General features: G+C 42.3%; 1 protein-coding gene across 1 annotated transcript in view; it reads right to left on the bottom strand.

Moving 5' to 3' along the window:
* The window catches only part of CSMD2 (CUB and Sushi multiple domains 2), a 609,437-nt gene that overhangs the window by 205,231 nt on the left and 384,387 nt on the right, over window positions 1-19,819 (bottom strand). Inside the window, exons 22-24 of the mRNA XM_077150390.1 lie at window positions 15,362-15,531; window positions 6,048-6,204; window positions 4,112-4,303 (exon numbers count right to left, since the gene is read on the bottom strand). Coding sequence (XP_077006505.1) covers window positions 4,112-4,303; window positions 6,048-6,204; window positions 15,362-15,531 — 519 coding nt within the window. The remainder of the gene's footprint in view (window positions 1-4,111; window positions 4,304-6,047; window positions 6,205-15,361; window positions 15,532-19,819) is intronic.

The raw sequence follows: 19,819 nt of genomic DNA, 5'->3' as shown, positions 1-19,819 counted from the left end.
TTAATATACTAACACCCACTGAATTGCAGACTTTGAATGGGTGAATTGTAATATATGTAGATTATATCTCAGTAAAAGCTGTTTTTAAAAAACTGGTCCTGGGCATAGGGCCAGCAGCCCTATGGTGACCAAGCCTCCAGAGAGGGCGGTGTAGGCATCCGGACTGGTTTGTTGACAGTAACAGGCCTGTGCTAGGTGCCAGGAGAACAGAGGTAAACAAGAAACTGTCCCTCCTCTGGAAGAGTTTATGGCCTAGTAGAGGAGACAGCCACAGTGTGCATCACTTGCCCTAACAGAAGTGCATTCATGGCAAGAGGTGAGATGGAGGAGAATGTGACCAATGTGCTCTGCCACTGGGTAGAGAGAGTCAGGGAGGGCCCTGGCTTCAAATAAGTCCCAAAGGAGGAGTAAGAGTTGGCCAGGTTGGCTGGGTGGCAGGATGGGCTGGGGAGCGTGGCAGGAAGAGGGAATTGCACATAGGAAGCAGACAATGTGCAAAATCCTGGGGGTGTGGGACAGCAGGCTGGATTCCTCATGATTGGCAGATGGGGGATGAAGAAGGGCGTGGAAGGAGATGGAGCTGGGAAGCTGGGCGGGCATTAGACCTCGAAGGGCATTGTGCACCAGGCTGTCTATTTACACATGTGAGTGAATTGATCAACTTTATACACTAGAAAGGTCACCCTTGGGGCAGTTTTAAGGGCTCCAGAAAGGGATGAGACTGGAGGTGGGAAGCTCAATAAAGAGCTGCATATTCCCCACCAGAGCAGTCACCTAATTCAAAATCCGGTGACTCCTCCTGGCCTTCTCTTCCTTCCTGTCTGTACTCTGCTTCAGGACTGAATCTCTCTGACGTTTTCCACACATGGCCCCACTCTGCCCTCTGTTGCTAGAGACTTGGCTCAGGACCTCATCATCTCGAGGCTGGCACCATTCAGTCTTGTCCACACTCAGCAGTGCCATCAGAGGGAACTTTCTAATGTGCACTGACCAGGTCATTGCTCACGTTAAACTGTCCTTCCTGGAATGAAGTCCAAACTCCCCAGCGGTGGCCCAGTATATCCTCTGGAGGTGCTCCCTTTGGCCCTTCTGGCTCCCCACCTGTCCGTCCTTGCTCCCGTCAAGTCTAATGAACTGCATGAACACTGGAACTCTGCAACTCCTCGTGCAACTACTGAGACTGACAACCTGACAATCATCTTCTTTATGAAACCTTCCATGACCCCGCCTCTCAGGTAGAATTTACAGTGTCCTTTGTGTCTCCATTATACTTCAGACAAGTTTTTATCATAGCATCTCTATCTCTTCACATGAATATAAGCTTCTGGCAGCAGAGACCTTGTCTTACTCACATTTGCACATCAAATACCTAGTATAGTGATTGCACATTATAGATGCTTAATGGATGTTGACTGAATGGATGGATGGGTGATCAAATGAATGACCTAAGCTATTGTTTTCTGGGCAAATTATAATAAGGGCTTGGATCAAGACAGCATGAGTGAAAATGAAAAGGAGGAAAGTGATTTCAGAGCTATTTAGGAAAGAGTATGCTGAATTAAGCAAGATCTTGGAAGAAGATGTGATCACAATCATAACAGAAGATTGACCTTCACCTGTGATTACAAAGGACCCAAGAAGCTTATCATGGACTCCAGGCTTCACACAGGACCACTGTAGAAAGACTGACAAGATGGGTTCCTCTACCAGTAAACCTGCCCAGAAGACCAGATCCTTTGCTCAAAGCCTCATTGGCTGTGAGTCTTCCCTCCATGATGCTGTTGGGATAGAAGTTGCCAATATGATTGAAAGACCCCAGGCTGAATGGGCCAATGACTGAGAAGGGTGTGGTGTGATGTGGGTGAGAGCAAGAACTATACGTTGTGTGAGTGGGGGAAGCCTGTCTAGCCCCACAATACAGGAGACAGTTGGAAAGATGGCATGATATTATCCATTCCCTGGTTAGCAGTTCCTTCCATGTTCCAGATGGAGAAGCATCCCCTGCTTCCTAGAAAGTGAGTGTTTGGAGGCAGCAGCATTGGAAGCCCTTCCTCATGGACACAACTGCTTCTTTTTCCATGGGTCACTTTATCTGGGGAATGGCAGATGGGCAGGAGCAGGCCAAAATGGGGCAGCATGCAGCAGATTCATCAACACCAGGGCCATAAGACTTTATTCTTTCTGATCTTCCCCCTTTTTCTTCCCATCCTAGAACCTTGACTGCTTTGCTTAACTGAGGAGTCAGTCAATGAAGAAAACATTTAGAAGCGTCAAAGCTACAGCAGTCATTTCTGGTAGACCATGGTGATGTCTACCATGATATGGCATATGCAAAAATATAGACACATAATTCTGAATATACAGCTTCACTCCCCAACAGCAGTGGGACCTGAGAGAGTCTCACTGGGGAAGGCTTCCAAGGTCCAAAGTATAAATAGTCCTACTAATTAAGTGGATCCTCTAAGTCCAGTCCAACTGGAACGTTTGATATGCAAAAGAAGCTGACAGTGAATTCTTTCTGCAAAGCAAAGACTTGATTTATAATGTGCACCATAGTCCTTTTTCTGTACTTCCTTGCTCTGGCTCCCAGTGGCGTTACACCATCCTCTGTTTATATATGCGCCTCCCTGATGGGCTGAGACCTGCTCTTCTCTGGACTCCTCATGCCTAACACAGAGTCTGGTACATGAAGGAGGAAGAGGATGGAATGAGAGATGAAGGGTGAAAGGAATGGGGCATGCCTTCTGACTGAGTCAATCTCAAGCATGAAGGGAGAAGCTTCCAGAAGTTACTTAAAGGCCACTACCTTATTCAGTTCCCTATCAGGCTAAATCTGTCCCTTAAGCCCACTGCTATGTAACATTATTGAAGATCCTATTAGAATGTAGTCATTTAGGGGAAAAGAACCAAACTTGGCCACTAATACTTCCCACCATGCTGGTTTGGTCCTACAATAAGTTCTACTTGTAGGCTAGAATTTCCACCAACCTCCTCCTCCACGGGTGAATTCTTATCCATCCTTTCAAGACCCAGTTGAAACTTCACCTCCTATGCACAGTTTTTCCTGTATTCCTCCAATGCTTTGCACATAATTCCTTTATAGTGCTAATCTTGTGTTACGATTATCTGTTCATGTGACTGTTCTTGCTAGAGTGTGGATCCTTCAAGGGAAATGACATATTTTATTCTCTCTGTTGTTATTTCTCTGCCTCCACAGATACCCAAACATTCACCAGCACCAAATATGGTATGTGGTGCCTGGTAGACACTAAATCTTTTCCCAATGGATGCTTCCTCTTACGTGATTAGCAGTGTTGTGAAGATGTGTTGAGGTTGTAGGGCACAGGAAAAGGGATGGAGAGAGGGAAAGGTCTGGTTTTCAGGGCTGGGGAAGCAGAACAAAGCAATGCTGTGGGAATCCTAATTAACGGAAGGATGATAGTGCAGTGAGGTAGGTGGCAAGGGATGAAAAGACCAGACAAACAGAACAACCGAATGTGCCTATTCCACACTTTGCCCTGGGCCAGCCTTCACTTGCCCTGTGACACATGAATAAATCTTCCATAGAGCCTCTGCTGACACTCTGGAAGCATCTGAGGCTTAAGAAGATGCTAGCTCAATATCTTATTCTTTATTTCAACATTTTCCCTGCAAAAGGAGCGTTAAGTCCCATTATTCTCATAGGGAAAGTGAGGCCCAGACTTGGAGACGTATTTGAGTCTTGGTGGCGAAGGAAATCAAGGGATCCAGGCAAAAGCCCCACCTCTCCCTTTCTAATTGTCTCTCCCACCTCCTTCTACATTGCCACAATCCTGAGGATGCAACTTGGCTCTGGTCCCACTTGCTAAGTGTGTGACAGTGGCAAGCCCCCACCTGGCTGCCTAACTGTGCAGCTGTGTAAATGTAATGAGGTGTGAAAGTGAGGGAATGGAGAGGGGTGGGGCAAGGCGAGGGAGGGTCCCTGTTAACAGGAGGGTTCCCTCCAGTTAGACGACTCTCAGGCCCTGAACCCCGGGGGCCAGCATGATGCTGAGATCCTTAATGGGGCCAGAGCTGCAGGCTCAGGGTGAGGGGAGACCCGAGTGGTCCCCTGAGGCAAGGGGCCTCCTACCGACACAGGTAGGGAGAGGCCGGTCCCAGGTCCTGCGCTCTCCACTCAGGCACAGCAGCTCCGCACTGCCCCGCAGCGTGTAACCAGGGTCACAGCCGAAGGACACAGAGCTCCCTGCAAAATGACCGTCGTCGTGCACCTTGTAGCCGAACTGAGGGGTTCCCGGGTCCTCACATTTGATGAGCTCAAAACCTGGTGAAGAGAGAAAAGGTAGAGTGAGGTGCCTCCAGAGGCAGGAGCCAGGCTTCCTCTCTTCCCTCAAAGCTTATGTACTTGAGGAAAATGCCCTGTAAGCACCGCAGGGATCGGTGGATTCCCCATTTAGGATTCCTTCTTCACTTCTAAGCTCAGGTGAGGGTACATGAAGGACCATTCTTTCCCCTGTGGTGCATGTAAATGATTTCAGTTATTTCTTTCAGGGCAGCTTTGAATAGTTTTCAAGCAAAGGACCTGACTTTCTTTGACCCCATGCCATTTTGCTAGGAGGAGCCGTTCTTTCCATTTTGCTCACTGAATCTCTGCTGGGATAGCGCAATATGGGAAAGTCACTTTAGATGTATGTTTTAAAGCTCAGTTATGATCTGTTTAGACATACTCTGTTAAAAAAGGTTGGGGCAGGAAACCAACTTACACAAAGCTCCTCCTAGATGGTGCTTCACATGTGTTATCTCTTTTGTTATTCACCAGAGTCTTATTGATAGGTACAATTATCTGTGTTTCACGACTGAGAACATTGACTTGGAAAGGTTAAATAAATTGTTCCAAAGCCACATGATTGTCAAATAATAGAAGTGGGATTCAAATGCAGCTCTAATCCAGCTCCACTAGATGACTTGCTGTAACAGGCAAACCTACCCTATGCCGGGGGTCTAGAGTCCAGGCTGAAGATTCTTCAGTATGTTCATTGGATATTTTCTAAATAATAGCTTTATTGAGATATAAGTCAAATACCACACAATTCTAAAGTGTACAATTCAGTGTTTTTTAGTATATTCATGAGTTGTGTAACAATCACACCATAATTAACTTTAGGACATGTTTATTACCCTCAAAAGAAGCCTCATACCCATTTCCTCCCAACTCTCCCAGCTCCAGGCAGCTACCAATTTATGTTATGTGCCTATGAATTTGCCTATTCTGAACATTTCATATAAATGGAATCATATGATAAGTGGTCCTTTGTGTCTAACATCTTTCACTTAGCATAATGTTTCATCCATGTTGTGGTATGTATCAGAACTTTATTCCTTCCTATTGCTGAATAATAATCCATTGTTCGGATATGCTGCATTTTGTTTATCCTTCTATCAACTGACAAATAGTTACTCATTGGATTTTAAAATAGTCTATACCATCATATTTTTTCATATCTGATGGGCAAGTAGAAGCTTAAATAAACAAATAAAATAGCTGTGAATACAGAGAATGGAAAATGTAATCCAAAGTACTCTGGGATTTCCCATAAGCCTAGGTGCTTTCCATTTACAAAACTCCAGGAGTAAAGTGAAAATCATGTAAAAAGCGAGAAAGAATGAAGCCTCGAGTCTTTAGGGGCTAGTAAAGAATAATGACATATCAGTGTTAGCAGTCTTAACATTTGTCTGTAGCTGAACTTTATTTTATAAATGCTATGATTAGGGAAGCCTACATTTGGTTGCCTTAGTTAAAATGGTCAGTATTTATTACTTTCAATCTGTCAGTGAGCAAAATGTATGCTGTGACCCTCCACTCAGGCTACCCCACGTTTACACCAAGAAGCTGCACGCGGATGCCAAGTGGCAGCCCACCCAACTCACAGGCACACAGTCTCAGAGGCAACAATTAGCTGAGCCAGTACCAGTTAGCACAGTTTTCATCCCATAGCACAACCTCCCTCAGTCCCTGGAACCAGGCAAAGCCTGACTTCATCATCTACTCAGATGCCAGAAAGACTTACTGGAAAACTGCAGCAAAAAGCCCTTGCTGGTGTTTTCAGCGTCGGTGATGAAATCAAGCCAGAGACTGCTGGACGTGCTATTGAGAGTCACTCCCACCATCTCAGAGCGGCTGAACGCCCCCAGTAAACGGGCAGAGTTGTTGCTGCCATCGTAGACCTGGACAAGAGACCCCAACCCAATTTCATCAGCATGGTCTTATTTCAAACAACCATTTCCCTCTCACTCCACAGCCCACATTCGCAACTGAGCATCAGCAAAAGCTGTGAGAGGGGCGGCGAGTCATCCCATGCAAGGAAGATGACAGAGTGGAGTTAGCAATGTGCAAGTTTATCAGCCCCTCCTGTTTCCACTTGCTGTCAGTTCTGTACCCAGACCTTCCCAGTGTGGATCCAGGCTCTAGGAACCAACTGCTATTCTAACCTTTCCATTGGAGATCTGCTCTTGTCCCCCCAGCCCCCATATGGCACCAGCTTACTCCTCGGCCACCTGGGGAGGTGGGCTGGGGTTGTCTGATTCCCCACACCATCTGTTCCTACAGACAGACAGGCTGAAAGCATTAGGCATCTCTATATTATGAAACACTAGGTCCTGTCTTTCCAGTAGATGAGACAATCTGCCTCTCTCCTGAACCACCCCACCAGGGCATTGGCCTCGGTCTTGACCACCCTGCTGGACCTGGCCCCGGGATCCAGGCAGGGTGGGGTTAAAATGACCAGTTTGTCATGGTGCCTTTTTCTGCCCTAAGCTCAGCCTCTGCCCTTTTCCTCCTCAAATGAGGGCTCCAGCAAGGGTCCACTGGGCTTATCAGGGATGGAATCAAGCAGGCATCTGTCTTCCCTGACTCCTGTCTGTCCCCTGAACTTCTGAGCGCCAGCGAAGACAGTCATCAGAATAATGAACTGGCTCCCCAGGTTTTGAGGCCGCTGCTCCCTTCCAGATAATTGTACAAATAACAACAGAAGTCGTGATTGAGTGAAAGATCCCCTGGTGCTTTGGTAAATATCAAAGATGGAAACTATGGGTGGGTGATGAATATTTGTACATGGCACTCGATGTGGTGCCAGCTGCCAGCAAATTGGAACAATATTTCCATTGTACTATTTATGAAGCAGCGCTTTCTAAAGGAGGCACTTCTTCAAGCTAACAGCGCTATATATCACAGAGATTTGTTTAGGCTCCTGGGAGCCTCCAGTCTGTTTCCAGATATGCAATTGCTTTATATCACTGAAGGAATGAGAAAATTGGGGGGTTCCAACAAATACTGAGGCATCATCAGTTCAATCTTCCAGATTGTTATAAAAATATTTTTATCCATAAAACTTATACTGTAATTAATGGGTCAAAGCATTAATTATCAACAATTGCTAATATCACAATAAGAAAGACAACAAGAGATGCGCTTTTTGATGGAAGACACATCATCAGCTACGGAGTCATCTTGCCAAAAAAATCAAACTGAATCAGATCAAGTCTCTAGGTTCAATTTTCAACTCACAGGACACAGGGTACAGAGGAACTTATGACATGATATCTTGTGAATGCAATCAGTAAAATTCAGAACGTGGAAAATTCTACTGGACACATGACCCGATTTCTTTAACAAATATATTACCAAGGGAAGAAAGAGATGGAGTGGGAAACTTATAGATTAAAAAACACATGAGACTAACAATCTAAGAGTGGACTTAGGATCCTGATTCAAACAAACTATAAACTTTAAAAATATGATGACATTTAGGAGATAATTGGAAGATACTTTTTAAATTAATAAAAAGTATAATGAGAACAGGATTTTCCTCTTAATTTCAAAGCATTATGCATCCTAATTCACTAAGGGAAGAGTATTATTTTTCTCATTAAAATAAAATATTCATTGCAGAAGACTTATGAAATGTGCAAAGAAAGAAAAAACAGCTTTCAGCATTCTTAACATTTCAGTGACCATTTTTCCAGGCTGGCTTTATTCTCTGCATATCATGTATCTACTTCTTTCTCTCTCTCTCTGTATACATTTGATAAAGACAATATCAAACTATAGATCTATATACTATCCTGCTCATTCACTCAACAAAATTGTATGTTTTTCAAGGTATTAGATATTTTTCAGCAATAGCATTTAAATAGCTGCAGGGATTTCTATCACAAAATGAACCCAATCCACAGAATATGTATTCACACATCAGTTTCCAGAATAGTACCTGGCACATAGTAGGCACTCAACAAATATATGATAAATAAATGAACCAGTGTTTTCTTCTAGTACTTTTGTCCTTGAGTCTACCTGGAATTTATTTTGGCATATGGTATGAGCATCTCCCTTTTCTTCCTGATTGATTAGCCATTTTGACCAAACCCTGTATATAAAATGAAATATATTAGATTTTTGTCAACTTTCTATTCTATTCCATTAGCCAGAACAATGTGGTTCCTGTCCCTGAACCATATTGCTTTAGTTACTATAACTTTATAATATATTCAAGTATTTAATAGGGCACAGTCTCTCTCATCATCTTCTTGTTTTCATTATTCTCCCATATTTACTTTGGTAGCTACACTTGAGAAGAATTTTCCCAAATAAAAAAAATCCTTGTCTATTTCTGAGTTACTTTAAATCTATGGATTGTTTTGAGAAAAAAAATATGTCTATATAATATTGTCTCTCTACCTAAATACATTGTGTCTGGCTCTATTTAATCAAGTTGTCTTTTAGGTCTCGATAAAGTTCTATACTTCCTCCTGATTATTTATACATTTTTGATTGCTGTTAGGAATTGGGCCTTTGTATTTATTAAATAAGAGGATATTGCTAGTGTATAAGAAAATTGCTTTGCTGGTCCAATTTATCCTTATATACAAGTGGTGGGAATGTGTTACTGAGAAATCCAAGGAAACTATGCACATCCATTATATCTAACAGAGGCTGGTTTCAAAATGAATATACTAAATGGATAGCTTTCAGTGCACAATTACAACCAATGAGGGCATTCCTGTACATTGATTTACCCACATGTGCTGGAGAGTTTCTCTATGGCATCCATCTAGATCAGAGAAGCTAGTAGCAGGGAAGGCAAATCTTCAACTTTGTTAGATATTGCCAGATTGCTCTCCAAAGAGTAGTACCAAGGTACTCTCTCACTAGCAGTGTATGAGAGTTTTCATTGCTTGATAGCCTTTTCAGTACTCGGTAGTATTAAGATTACATTTTTTCCTAATTTAATGGGTATGAAATGGTATCTTGTTTTAATTTGTATTTTTTGATAATCACTGGCTTGAATATCTTTTCATATGTTTATCAACAACTATACTTTCCTTTGCTTGCCTGTTCATATCCTTTGTTCATCCATGAACAAATCTCCATACATTTTAAATGACCTTTAAATATGTTTTTAAGTTTTATGCCCTTTAAATACATACTTATAGCCTTTAAAATAAAGTTTTATAATTTTTTCAGTAAAGGCCATGCACATTTTTGTTAAGCTTATTCCTAGATGTCTCAGTCTGTATCTATTATGAATAAGGTTTTTTTTCTAATTGCATATTTTAATTGGTTAAGGAGATACCAGCAGCCTTGCCAAATTGTCTGATGGCTCTGTTAGTTTATCAATTGATTCTTCCATATTTCCTAAATGAAAGATAACATTTTCTATATTCCTTTTAAATTTTAATCCCTTTTTTGTATAACTGTTGTGGCTTAGATTTTCAGAGCAATGTTGAAAACTATTGGTGATCCAGACATACTCAGGAATCCTTAGGGAGTTTTGTCATTAAGTGTAACGTTTACTGTAGGTGTTTGGTAGAAACCATTTCTCAGATTAAGAAAATTATCTTCTAGTCACATTTGTGAAATACTTTTAAAAACCATGAATGGGTACTGAATTTCATCAGTCAATTCTTGACATCATCAAGAATTCATGATGTCTTGGTGTGTATTGGTAAGATCTTCTTTTCCCTTCTAATCTGTCTCTTAGGTTGAACCGCATGAAATTGCCAATATTCAACCTGTTTTGACCAAAAAAAAAAAAAATAGCAACTTCATATAGATTACCTAATAAATAACATTATGAACGTTTCTAAAGTTGACTCATCCTTACAATCTGGATTAAATCCTACTTCACCATTTTTGTTTTAATGCACAGCTGAATTCAATCTGGCAATATTTTATTTAGTATTTTCAGATCTATGATTATAAGTTAGATTGGTCTAATAGCTCCTGTTCTTATACTGCCCTTATTCAGTTTGGTATAAATGTATCTACCCTGCTTCATTTAAAAAAATGGGTTGGAAGGTAGATCCTTATTATTCTCTTTTCTGAAACAGTTGTTTATTATAGGCATTGATTGTTTCTTGAAGCTTTGATAATGTTACCTGTAAAACAATCTGGACCTGGGGCCTTCGAGAGACGGTACAGGGAAAGGATTCCAAAATTTTAATGATTATTGGCCTATTTAAATTTTCTATATTTTCTTGACTTTTATATTTTTTCTATAAAATTTCCATTTCATCTAAGCTTTCTTGTCTCACCATTGCTCCTAAATATTTTTTTAATCCTTTCATAATCTTTTCTACAGCTATAGTTATGCTCTTTTCATTCCTAATGTTATACATTTGTGGCTTTCTTTGCTCCTGGATCAATCCTGCCAGGTTCATTTACTTTATTATTTATTTCTCAGAGAGCTAGCCTTTGGTTTTGTTGGTAACTGCTGTTGTTCTTTAGTTTTCTACTTTTCAATCATCTCTGCTTTATCTTTATAAAGATCTCTCTTCTTTTCTTTGGGTTTATTCTGTTGAATTATTCAAGCTACCTAAAACCTTATTTATTTTTAACCTAGGTGATCTGGCTGAGACTAACAGAAGTATATTAAAAACTTCCACGATGCCTGTAACTTTATTAAAATTTTGTACATTTCTCACAGTTTTAATTTAATTTATCCCTGTTATGTTATTCGGTACATCAAGTTTTACTGGGGATTGATTGTACATTTTATTAATAGAAGAAAATCCTCTTTTTCCTTTCTTTATGAGATGTGGGAGAAGTTCTCAAATTTATCTTATAATAAACTGAATTCATTTTTCTGTGGTTTACTATCTTCCCTTCATTGCCTCCATTCCATTTTTTTTAATTGCGTGATCATGTTTTTCATCTATACTCAATTTTTCCTCATCTCAGATTGCTCTGTTTTCATTATTGCCTATTTTAGTGCCGTAAATATAATATTCTCTCAAAACCCGTTAAGAATATAAATTAGGAACTTAAATTTTTTTTTCCTTTGTGGCTTAGCTCTGATTCCTGAGACAAATCCACTTCTTCTGATCTCCTGTATATTTTCATATATCTGGTTATTTTTCTTGTTGGCACATGGTTACGTGGGGAGAATGGAAACACACAGTAGTTTGTAAGGGGGAGCAGAAGAGCTAAGCTGGAAGAGGCCATGGATGGTGCATCTGCTGGTGCTAAAGTGTGGCAAGTGTGTGTGTGTGTACACACGTGTGCTCAGGCATGTGCGTGTGTCATCATGGCAGCCTCTTGTTAGGTAGCAGCCATGGCAGGGCCCTTCTTCACTTGACTTGCCAACAAAAGCCAAACAAATGCCACAGTGTTGTATCAAGAGGGAATTGTAGCCCTGTGTGGTCTCTCAGACTTAATACACTTCCAGAGGACCTAGCAGGCTTCCGATTCGTTCTCTATCATGGGTCCATGATGTGACCTTGACTCCTGGCTCTGCTGCTCTGAATTAGGTAGCCTTAGATGTTTTTTTCTTAAGGTTTCTGCCACTTATTCCACAAGCAGGATTTCACTTCACTTATATGAATTGCCATTTGCTGAGCCCCTTTCTCAGTCTGGACTCTTTCTTGGCTATTCCATTTGGCAAGAATTCCTTTTACTTGCACATGAAATGCACCCTTCCTTCATTTCTAGTGCTGAGACTACATTCCCCTGCTTTTACATTCCTTTAGTCATTTCAATGGCAACTTTAGAGGATGTAGTCATATGCATATGTTTCATTTGTCCTCTTGAGCTGCAAATTGTCTTTTCATAGTATTACTTTAAAAGCACCCCCCTGTCTCTTGCTGATGCCAGAGTTACAGCAAGGATCACATGGGAGAGACCGAAACAAAAAGAGTCTGGATGGTTCTGAGACACAAGCTGGGGTTGGAGGGAGAGAGGTTTAAGAAATTTGTAGTTTATCAAGAATAAAAAACAGGGCTGGAGTCACAAATGCAGGAAAACAGGCAAATTTCATGGACCAGAAATAAAGGACCGTAGGGAAGGCATGGAGGATTAATCAGGCACATACAATATTGTATCTTCGGGGACAAGTCAGGTCCCCAAAAAGTCAGGTGAAGGTGTCCTTGGTCAAGAGTTCAGGTGTACATTTGGGCTTCTTTAGAGAGACAGGCAAGTCCTCGGTATTAGGAATATGCCAACATTCCAGCAGATGGGTCAATTATACCTTGGTGTGGTGGATTGAATTAAAACCCCAGTTTAAACATGTTCTTGGTTTTGGTCTATATTCTGGTAGATGAGGACCTATTGTAAATAAGATCTCTTCAAGCTGCTCCTTCAGTTAAAATCAGGTTGGATTTAAATCTGGATTACTGAGGTCCTTTATAAGCAGAGTGAAAGTCAGAGGGAGAGAGAAATTGTGGGGAGCAGCCAGAAATCAGAAGCCAATGGCATCTGAAGGAGAAAAAAGACATTGCCATGTGATGGAAAAGACAAGGAGCCCCAAAGATTGCCAGCCAGCTGGAATTTAACTCACTCCAGGAGAAAGAAAGCCTTCCAGCCTCTGAAACTGTGGGCCAATAAATTCTTGTTGCTAAGCCAATTCATTGTATGGTATTTATTCTAGCAGTCTAAACACAGGGCAAAAGTAAGATGTCTTTGGACATCTTCTGGGCTCCTTTGGCACATATTCCTGTCAAGGGAGACAAGTGCCTGGTTCAAACAGCAGTACCACTGCAGCTGACCGTAGTTGTAGAGTTGATCTGAAACTCATTAGTGAGTTTCTTTTGGTTCTGAAAAAGTTCTGTTACCTATTCATGCCCCAGTTTTGCCCTTAGGTGGGCAAGGGGCCCTGAGGAGAACTTAGCAAAAGAGAACACTATACCACCCTGCTCTCCCTGCTTGCTTTGCCCTCCCTTCCCTGAGGCTCAGTTCTATACAAGTGCTGGTGTTAAGGGGGTCCTTTTCAGCTAGGTCAGAAGCCACGGCCCACCCTTCAAGGAGGACACTAGAGAGGCTGAGAACTGGGAGGAAGATGCCTTTGCTGAGGCCTAGTCCAACAACAATGGCTGAGGTCCTTTAGCAGCTGGGAGGCAGGGCTAGCTGGACAGGTTACCAGAGAGATAAAGTCTGAAGGCTGGGAAGGTCCTCTCTAAGAAACACAGAAATTCATCCCTGACCCCCAAATCCTGCAGAACTTCTGGAGACCTGTACCCAGCTGAGTCGTCCCTGACCTGTCCTGGGTTTTGTGCTCCATGCCCCTTCTTTCTCCTTACGTGATTGCCTTGGAGAGTCCTTCTTCTACCTTTCTCTAAGCATCTCACTTGATCCTGAAGCCAAAATTTTGACATGCAATTGGCCTGTGCACCTGTTGTCTATGTCTTGGACGCTCCTCTGACCACCCTAGTGCAGAGGCTCTAGTGTTGGCCACACTCCCTGTGAGCCACAACACCTAGGAGCCATTTATGTTGGACCCAACTGGTCACGCACCCAGAACTGCTGCTTACTCTCCATTCAAGACCTGAAGATTATATCTTATGCCTCAGAGATACCTTTTTCTGCAATTCTAACAATAGCACTCAGGGAGGAACTCCTCAGCATTGCCCAGCTCACATGGCTTCCACCTACACCACTTAAGAACATAAATGACTCTGGCCTGGCTGTCCCCACTTGTACCCTCTGAGGTTCTGCTGTCTATGATGAACAAATAGGAGGAGAGCAGTGAGGGCCCGGGTGATGATTAAAGACACGGCCCTTGGAAAGGTCGAAGGACCTTGCTACTGCTTACTTATAGGGGGATTCACAACGTTTTTCAGGGGTTGAAAAATAGAGTTTATGAAGCCAATGGCAGACCTCCGAATGCCACTGGGATTGTTGTGTTTCATGCAAACCCAGTCCAGTAGGCCATATCATGAATGCAAATTATTGGGTTCAAGAAGAATTAGGTAAGAGTGAGAAATGCCTTCCAAACACACACTCACACACATACACAGACACTCCATATCAGAACATACATGTCCCAGAGGGTGGAATGAGAGTATCATGTGTGCATAAAAAAAGGCAGCCCATTCATCATATCTAGAGAGAACTCTAAGCAACAGCGATTTATCGGTTTCTCTTTGGACTTTCCACAGCAATGTCCTCACATTATTTCAACTTTTTCTAATGTTAGTACTTATTTGGCTACAGGGAATAGAAGTTTATTAGAATAAGCTAAAAAAGTTTTTGGCCTGGTATGAAAATGGACATACTTTATGTGAGATCTACCTTATAACCCATTTCAATGAGACAGTTCTTTAACGAACTCTCCAAAGTCAACTCTTGATTATATACGCATACATATAAACATATTATCGGATATACTCAATCACACCCAGAAAAAGAAACATAAGACACATGTATGCTCATTTCATTAAAGACTCATGCTTTATCTTCCAAAATTCCAAGTACTTATCACTTCTTTCTCTTGAATCCACTTGCTTGAACCCCAATGCTACACAAAGGCCATCACCACTGCATGTTGAGGCTACTGCAGTGGTCTACACTCTACCAAAACATATCCCCAAAACATGCAAAGTGCACATACACACATACTGAGACAAATATGCACAGACACGGATTCCAAAACCCAAATAGATACATAAGTCTCAGATTCATACATATGTGGAGACATATAGAAAAGTAGCTATATCCACAAACGCATAGCTACACAAATGCACACACAAACGCCCTCACACACACATTCTAACAGCTTTTCATTCCCCATGTTGATGTCAGCTTTTATAATGGAAAACCTTTGGCCACTCCACTGGAACTTATTATTTTTTATAATGTGGTCAACACATATTCAATCACAATATATTTGAGAGCAGTCAGCTCTTAAGCAAACCTGAAAACCATATTCTTAGGCACTCACATATCCTTCTCTTAGGGCCTCACTTTCTCCCAAATGAGTGAGGATAATATCCTAGGATTCAGGAGGGAAGGAAAAGTTGAGACAATTCACAGAGAGGTAGACAAGTGAGTGTTAACTACACTACACTTTTGCATACCGGAGCATACGTATTCTATGAAATCTATCAGTTTTACCTTGAGGACATCTCCTTCCGAGAGTTCAAATGCCTTGGCTTTCAGCTGAATCCCCTTCCCTGGCTGAGTCTGGATGGAGTAGATGCATTCATGGTTGTTATTGTAGTTCACAGGAAAGTTGGGGGACAGCAAAGTACCCTGAGTGCCCGTGACTGAATTCCCACACTTGGCTGGAAATAGAATCACAATAATCTCAGATTAACCCCCATCAGCTGCATCCAAGAAAGAGAACTCACAGCTCTGGAGAACCTTAAAATGAGGACACGCTATCTGTCTACCTACCTACCTAAGTCTTATTTTGAGTCATTGTTTGCCTGTCTGTAAGACTGCCCATCAAGTATTTAAAAATACTTGCCCACCTATATTTCTGCTTGTTCTTTTCTCTCTCCCTGTGTTTGACTGTCAGCCTCTCTTCTGCAGAAATAGAAATTAACCCCCCAGGCACCCTTTACTTTCACAGTGTTATACAGCAGTCATTTCCCAGACCTGTTCATAGAGTATCAGCAACAGAAATGACTGAGAGAGGTGGGGGTGGGGTGGGGGTGGGTGGTGGCGAGGGCATATAAGTGGGAGCAGCCAAGTGAGGAGAGATGAAATCTTTTTAGTATTAGAGGAAATAAACTAAGAGGGGATAGTATTGAATAATAATTTCTAGCTTCTTCTGAGATCTTATGTGCAAAACACCAATAGAAATGCTGTCCCGAAAACCAACCTCATAACGGAGGTAAAATTATCATCTGTGATTTAAAGATAAAGAAGCTGGGAATTAGCAATTCAGGGAGAGCAGGAAGCTGAGAACACCTTTATCCTGGAAGTAAGGACTCCTGAGACCCAGCAGAATGTTTTAGCATATACACATTGGAATTCGGTTTCATTCAACACTAATGAACTCACTGTCTCCTCTCAAAATCGGTTTTTCCAACCCGGAGATTAGTCATTCCTTCCTCATTGTTCCCACATAACTTCTGTATGACTTTATTTATAGCTCTTATATTTTACTTGAGTTGCTTGGTAACATTTCCATCTTCTCTGTGGCACCGTGGATCTTTTGGGACTTGGCCATGTCTCTATACCCTTAATACCCACTCAGTGCCTGACCTGGTGCAGGCATTAGCACATGAATGCAGACATAGCTCAGGTGCCCTGCATGCACTGAAGAAAACAAACATGGCCTGCAGTTGGCTTCCCAGGAACTTGAATAATTGTGAAGCCTCTCTCTGAGGTGCCCTTGGCTCCCCTGTATCAGTGCACCTACCGCATTGTACCATGCTTCCTTGTATCCCCTTACCCAAATTGTAAGTTACTCAAGGGCTGGGGTCATGCTTTATGAATCTATGAATCTCCGAGGTTTAGCCAGATTGCCTTTAAAATAAATATTTTCCAAATGAATGAATATGGAGTACACTGAGTTCAGACAACACACAATTCTAAAAATAATTAGGTTCCAGAAGAATTTAAATGCAAGTCCAGATGGTGGGCCCATATTTGTCTGGACATATGGGGAGTTTGGAGCAAGTCCTGAAACTCTGAGGTCGATGGTGGTGATTCTGCTTTCTCCAAACCATCTGCCCATGTCTCTACTCTGGGCAGAGTCCTTGGCTGGAAGGACTGTGAGGGTGACCCAGAGGATGTGGCTTTGACCACATGTTCAACCCTAATTGCCCTAAGCCTGAAACGTACTTGGCTGAGGAAATCCTAATGGCATATGTGGCCCAGGAACATTCAGAGCTGACCCTGTGGTGGCCTTAGTTATTCTCCTGTGACCCAGGAGCCCAGTGTGTGTGCTAGTCCCCAAGCCTGTTTCTTAGACCTTTGGAGACAGTGACCATGCCCCACCACCATGTCCGTAGTGTTTCAGTGGGTCCTACTCCCTAATTCAGGACGAGCTGCAGTCTCTTAAGACTTGATACAAGTCATCTTTGTCATGGAGGAGGAAGACAGATTTGAGGTACCTTAAACTTCACCAGTTTTCAATATAACCAAATATTCATGATGTATGTGTTAAGCTGGGGCATAAAACTAAAGGGACAATGGTGGACAGGCATCTGGGTGTGATGTCTAGTGGTAATTTAGGTAGCTATATTTCTAGAGTATGTAAATTTTCTGCGCAAAAGACCTAAAGGGGAGTTATTAGGAAGGAACTGAGGACCATGCAAATTTGGACATTTATTACTCAGTCAAATCAATGGGCATCCCCTGAAGGATCTCTCTGTTATCTCTGGGGTCACCCAGCATTCCCTTTCAACTAGGGAGAAGCATGTGGAGCAGAGGAATGAACAACGACGTCAGAGTCAGGAAAGTTCTATTAACTCTCTGAACCTTGGTCTCTTTATTTGGACAATAACAGCATCTCATGAGAAGAATAAGATTTTACATGTAAAGTAGGTGGCCCAGTGGTTGGCAAGTAGGAGGCCTCAGGAAGTGTTTCTCCTCTTCTTTTTCCCCATCTCTCCCAGGTGAGTCTATGTGGTACACCTGCTTCCATGTGGAATACTAACTACCTGTGCTCTGGAACCAGCAGAAAGCAAGAGTCTTCTTGGGAAGCATGCACCAGCTGCCTGAAGTCTCAGCACCCTCAGCGTTTCTGATCCCTTTTTACTCTCTGTCTAGTGCTTGACAGTTGTCTTCCCTTCCTAGCAAGTCGCTATATGCCCCATTTGTGCCTCAGCATGACCCTCTCATTTTTCTCATGCTCTCAACACTTCATAAGGATGGAACCCTGGCTGACTGCTCTGGATGTGGTCAGTCCTTGGTCATCTACCATGTCCTGATCCCCCACCAGGCTCCTGTCCTGGGCACCAAGAAGGGTAGAGGAGGTTAGAGGGACATGGTGCTTTTTTCTGGGGAGTTTCCAAAGGAATAGGGGAAATGAGCAGATGCACTGAAAAGCCAAGCACAAGTGTAAATGGAAACAGATTAGTGTTCTGGAGAAACCGACAGTCCTATGTGCAGGAAAGTGCTGCTGCTGATTTAGACACCTGTGACTTCTGTCGCCCCCATCAGAAGAGGTTTCATTAAGGGCAGGGGCTGTATCTTATCCATCAGTCAGGGGCCCTGGAGGTGGAGGGCGAGGTCTTCTCCATCACTGCAGGGCTCCCTAGGCCAGGGCCATATCTTCTGCTGCAGACCGGGGGCCTCTGGGGTCAGGGGCTGTCAGTTCTATATCACATTCAGGGGCTTCTGAGGTCAGGGGCTGTGTCACCCCTGCCACACCATGAATTACAGCTTAGGGGTGTTCATTTCCTTCTCAGCTAGGAATTCTGCTGGTAACACTATGTGGGTTAACCATCCAATTTACACCTATAGTGCATATGGCAACTGGTAGCATCCCCTGGGTGGGTATTCCCGTGATATCTCCACACTGAGTTTCTGCTACAGAGCTGGTGGTAATTAGAGGTGATTATAATTGCCATGCGTTATGAATAACATGTGAAACAGAAGACAAATGTAATAATGAAAATATTGTGAAGTGTCATGAACAAACAGTAATTGGAATAATAAGTTAAAGAATGAGATCAATGAGGCAAGAGCTTACGGAGTATACGCATTGTGGCCCAAGAAACATTTCCCCCAGAAGTACATTTCCCAGGGGTAAGCCTGGCCCTGGCATCGTGGGACTGGTAATGCCTTCTTGATCAAAAGGGGGAAGAGAAGTGAAACAAAACAAAGTTTCAATGGCTGAGAGATTTCAAAAAGAGTTGTGAGGTTATTCTTATGCAAGCTTCAGACAGATATTGTGAATTGCCATAGTGTGCCAAGCCCCAACCAACAGTATTCCTGAAAACCCTAAAGAATACCCTCTTTCTAAGACTCTATAAAAGTTTTACTTTTTAAATTTATTTTTTTGTAAACTTAGAGCCTCCAGATTGCTTCTATGCCAGATAAGCCCTGAAACCCAGAGGCACCAGGCTCTCCAAGAACATCAACCTGTTGCATTCCTCTACCCCATAATGTCAACACCCCTTTTCAGCATAAGAAGTTGGAAAGGTCATTGACTCGATATCCCTGAAGATTGAGAGAAGAATCAAATGAGAGGGAGGAGTCATAACTGAGAAGTCAGGATTTAACAAATGACTGTGACTACTGACTCATTATGTAGTTATTTCTTTTTAGTTTCTAGTGTATTAGAATGGCCAGAAGGAAATACATGAATTGTTGAACTGTAATCCAGTAGCCTTGATCTTTGATAATGATTGTATAACTATATAGCTTTCATCTTGTGGCTGTGTGATTGATGACAGCCCCTTTATTTGGTGTATGTGTAGATTAGTAATACAATAAACACATACAAAAGAAAAAAATTGGCTGGGAATGTGGGGGAAAAATACTCCTGTGTAAACTATGGACAATGGTTAATAGTACTACTTGAATAATCTTTCATCAATTGTAACAAATATAACTATTGTTAAAAAATAAAATTATACGGGTGCGAGGGTAGGTCAGTGAGAGAATTCACCC

The sequence above is a fragment of the Tamandua tetradactyla genome, chromosome 2, assembly GCF_023851605.1.
Source record: "Tamandua tetradactyla isolate mTamTet1 chromosome 2, mTamTet1.pri, whole genome shotgun sequence".
In the NCBI taxonomy this organism is placed as follows: Eukaryota; Metazoa; Chordata; class Mammalia; order Pilosa; family Myrmecophagidae; genus Tamandua; species Tamandua tetradactyla.
This window is presented reverse-complemented; position numbering and strand designations above follow the sequence as displayed.